The sequence below is a fragment of the Solanum dulcamara genome, chromosome 8 (assembly GCF_947179165.1).
Source record: "Solanum dulcamara chromosome 8, daSolDulc1.2, whole genome shotgun sequence".
Classification (NCBI taxonomy): Eukaryota; Viridiplantae; Streptophyta; class Magnoliopsida; order Solanales; family Solanaceae; genus Solanum; species Solanum dulcamara.
In genome coordinates this window covers 65727521-65731046 of record NC_077244.1, presented here as the reverse complement: position 1 = coordinate 65731046, position 3526 = coordinate 65727521, and the positions used below count along the sequence as shown (strand labels likewise).

Sequence of the window (3526 nt, the reverse complement as noted above, 5' to 3'; positions counted from 1 at the left end):
AAATGATGTAGGATATTATGGAGATTATACAAAAAGAAAGTCACAAATAATCTAATTTCCTGCAGATTTTTCTACTAAACAAAATTCAACGAATTTTTTTATAGGTAATTATTACCTAACGATTTTGAAATTCCTAAGTAAATTATCTGAAAATTTTAACCAAGTAATTTTTCATAAAAATATTTAAATATATCTGTAAGGTTGACATAGATAAAAGTTGAAAAAAAAGAGAAATTTATTATTTAACTTTTATTTTATAATTTATTTTTTATTTTTATTATATTATATTTCATCGAATCATACAATTAATTAAACACCAATATATATCCTTAACTCATCCCAAATTCATGAAACACAAATAATTAGTTGGGTTGCCTATTTTAATTTAATAATACACGCATTGTATGAGATAAATATGCTCATTAATAAAAGTTAAAATTTTATTTTCTACTTCAAATACTGTTTCACTTTCCATTTTTTTTCTATAAAAAAGATTGTAAGTATGAATTTCAAAGTACATAATTATTTTTTTCCAGTGGTTAATAGATCTTTAATGTTATTGATCTATTAAACAATAATGATTAAATAATGTAAGTTAATGCTCATGAAATGATTTGTACATTATGATTTAGATTTTAACTTCAATTGAATTTTCTAAACCTACAATATTTTTTTGAATATGTATTTATAATTATACAAAATTGATAGCATTATAGTAAGTGTTAAAAAGCTATTCTTCGTAATAGAGAAAAATTTATAAAGTTTAAGTATGATAAATGATTCTTAAGTATGAAAATTACTTCTTAATAAATTAATAATTTTTTTTTAAAAATAAGATTATAATTTTAGTTAAATGAGTTTGATGAATTAAATAAGTTTATTATTAAAAAAATATGTTTTAATGACATGGCATGCCAACTAGGAGAGAAGGAGGTTTTTGAAGTGTTAAGTATACTTTGAGGAAAATAGTGATAGGATAGTGATATTTTGGTCCTAAACAAAAGTGATATTTGAAGGCAATTTCAATACTCGAGTGACCATTTAGGGAATTAACTCCCCATGAGGAGAGACAAAACCATACTTTCTTTGGTGAAATTGAATAATTACGTGCCCGTCTCAAGGATGGTCAAATTGAATAAATAGATCTTATTTTGAACTTAATATGAGATCTTCATGTGGACCAAAAGCAATGTTTTAGAGAAAAGAAAAGGAAAAAATATGATCCAACTTGTTTAACCAAAAGTATTGTCCAAGCAACTGTAGATCTTATTATTTGCTCATTAATTTTACAGTTAAACTTCAAAGATGAAAGCGATCGAGACACAAGTTGAACTACATACACCAAACTGTAAGGAGATTATTAATTATACTTATATGGTACCATTATGAATTTACAGCAAATTTTACCATCGTCTCTGTGCATGATCTATGGCAATTAAACATAGATCTTTCTGCTTCGCTGCACTTAAGCCAATTTTTTCAATCATATCCAACTCTTCTGGACTAACTCCATATGGAAGCACCCAATCGAAATGGTAGAGCAGCCGAGCCAAAGGATGTTTAACATTAGTTAAACCAAACTGCATTCCAGGACAAATCCTTCTTCCAGAACCAAACGGAATAAACTCAAAATAATTTCCCATATAGTCAATACGACAATTTTCAAATCTCTCTGGTATAAAATTTTCAGGATCGTCCCAACTTTCTGAATCTCTTCCTAGGGCCCATATATTGATTAGTACTCTTGTCTTAGGAGGTATCATATATCCATCAATATATGTTTGTTTCCTACATTCCCTTGGTAGTAGAGTACTCGGAGGATGTAGCCTCAATGTTTCTTTGATCACTAAATTTAGGTATGTCAATTTATCAAGATCTTCTTCATCAAAAGTTGTCTTTCCTTTGAAAACTTGTCTCACTTCATTTTGTGCCTTGGCCATAATTTTTGGACTCCTCATCATTTCCGATAATGCCCATATAATAGTCGCAGCTGAAGTTTCAGTTCCAGCAGCAAACATGTCCTACAACAAAAAATAACATATTCAAATATATACAAGGTAATAATAGACAATCCAATGTGAATAGTTAGTTTAAGTTATACATAATGTCAGTGTTGAAAAAAATATATTAGCAGCTATTATTCTTTTACCTATTATATATAACAAGTAATCTTCCCTAAATTTTAAGATTACAATATTTTTTTTATGCAGACTTGCTTGTAGATATTCTTTGGATAACCTAATGGTGATAAAAAATTCTTTACACTAGCGGCGGTGTATATAACATAATTAAGGAGAAGACTTACAGAAATGATTGCTTTTATGTGATCACTTGTGATTGGAAATTGAAGTTCACCATTCTCCTTAATTCTTAAAAGAACATCAACCAAATCTTCACCTCCAATTAAATGATCGCCATTCCCCTTGCTTCCAAGGGCTCGATTCTTAATGTGTTCATTAACAATGTTCTCCAGAGCTGCATCAACCTTCTGATGCATCTTCAAGAGTTTCGATTTCACCCCACTCATCTTGTGGAGTAACTTCCATGACGGGAACAAATCAGCCACATCAAATCCTCCTAATGTATCCAACACGTTCCTCAACAAATTTATCAACTCGTCTTGATTCGTGTATACTTTCCCAAAAGCTGATCTACAAGTCACGGAGTTTGTATACCTAAGAATTTCTTCTGTTAAGTTGACAACACGAGAACCATTCGTGGATCGGATTGATGAGACGAGTTTCATAATCTCATCCTTCCGAATTGAACTAAATGACTTGACCATTTTGGTACATAATAGCTCCGTAACACATATGTTACGCATTTGTCTCCATTTGTCACCGTATGGTGCAAATGCAATGTCCTTATAATTATAAGTAGTGATGTTTATGGATGTAAGTTGTGGCTTAGTAGCAAAGGCGAGTTCATGAGTTTTTAGTATTTCTTTCGCCATATTAGGCGACGATACGACTACGGCAGGAATTTCTCCGAGTTGCAAATACATAATAGGACCATATTTTGTTGCTAAATTTTTTAGGGTGCGGTGTGGAAATAATAATGCACCTCTCAAGTGATGGAGACTTCCAACAATGGGAAGTTTCCATGGACCCGGAGGCAATTTTTCTTGTGTTGATGATGATTTTCTAAGTAATTTGTCAAATAAAGTAAACAAAAAGGAAAAGAATATGGGCAGTGCAACAAAGTTGTAAGTAGAGGAATAAAGGATCTCCATATTTTAATAAAGAGTAATGAAGAAAAGTGAGCTTTTGATGTATATTGATTCCTATAAGTTTTAGCAGGCTTTTATAATAAAAAATAGCAGAGGATCATTCAATGCATAACAGTTAGACGTAGTGTACAGTTAAAGTAAACGTGTTGTTCCCTGTACCTCTTTAATAAGTATAAACTTTTATAATTTTTTTTATAAGAACGATGTTTTGGAATTTGCCAAATAATTTAATACCGATAATAAGTTATTAGGGATTTTTCTCTGTGTTTGTTATAAAGTCTTTGCTTGACGTTATTA

The 3526-nt window shown here is 30.3% G+C and overlaps 1 protein-coding gene across 1 annotated transcript; it reads right to left on the bottom strand.

Moving 5' to 3' along the window:
* Positions 1–1327: 1327 nt before the first annotated feature.
* LOC129899415 (premnaspirodiene oxygenase-like) lies at positions 1328–3261 on the bottom strand. The gene is made up of 2 exons (XM_055974377.1): positions 2306–3261; positions 1328–2021 (listed from the first exon to the last, which is right to left on the bottom strand). The coding sequence occupies exons 1-2, from the start codon at positions 3230–3232 to the stop codon at positions 1404–1406; spliced, it is 1545 nt and encodes a 514-aa protein (XP_055830352.1). The 5' UTR covers positions 3233–3261; the 3' UTR covers positions 1328–1403.
* Between the last annotated feature and the right edge of the window lie 265 nt (positions 3262–3526).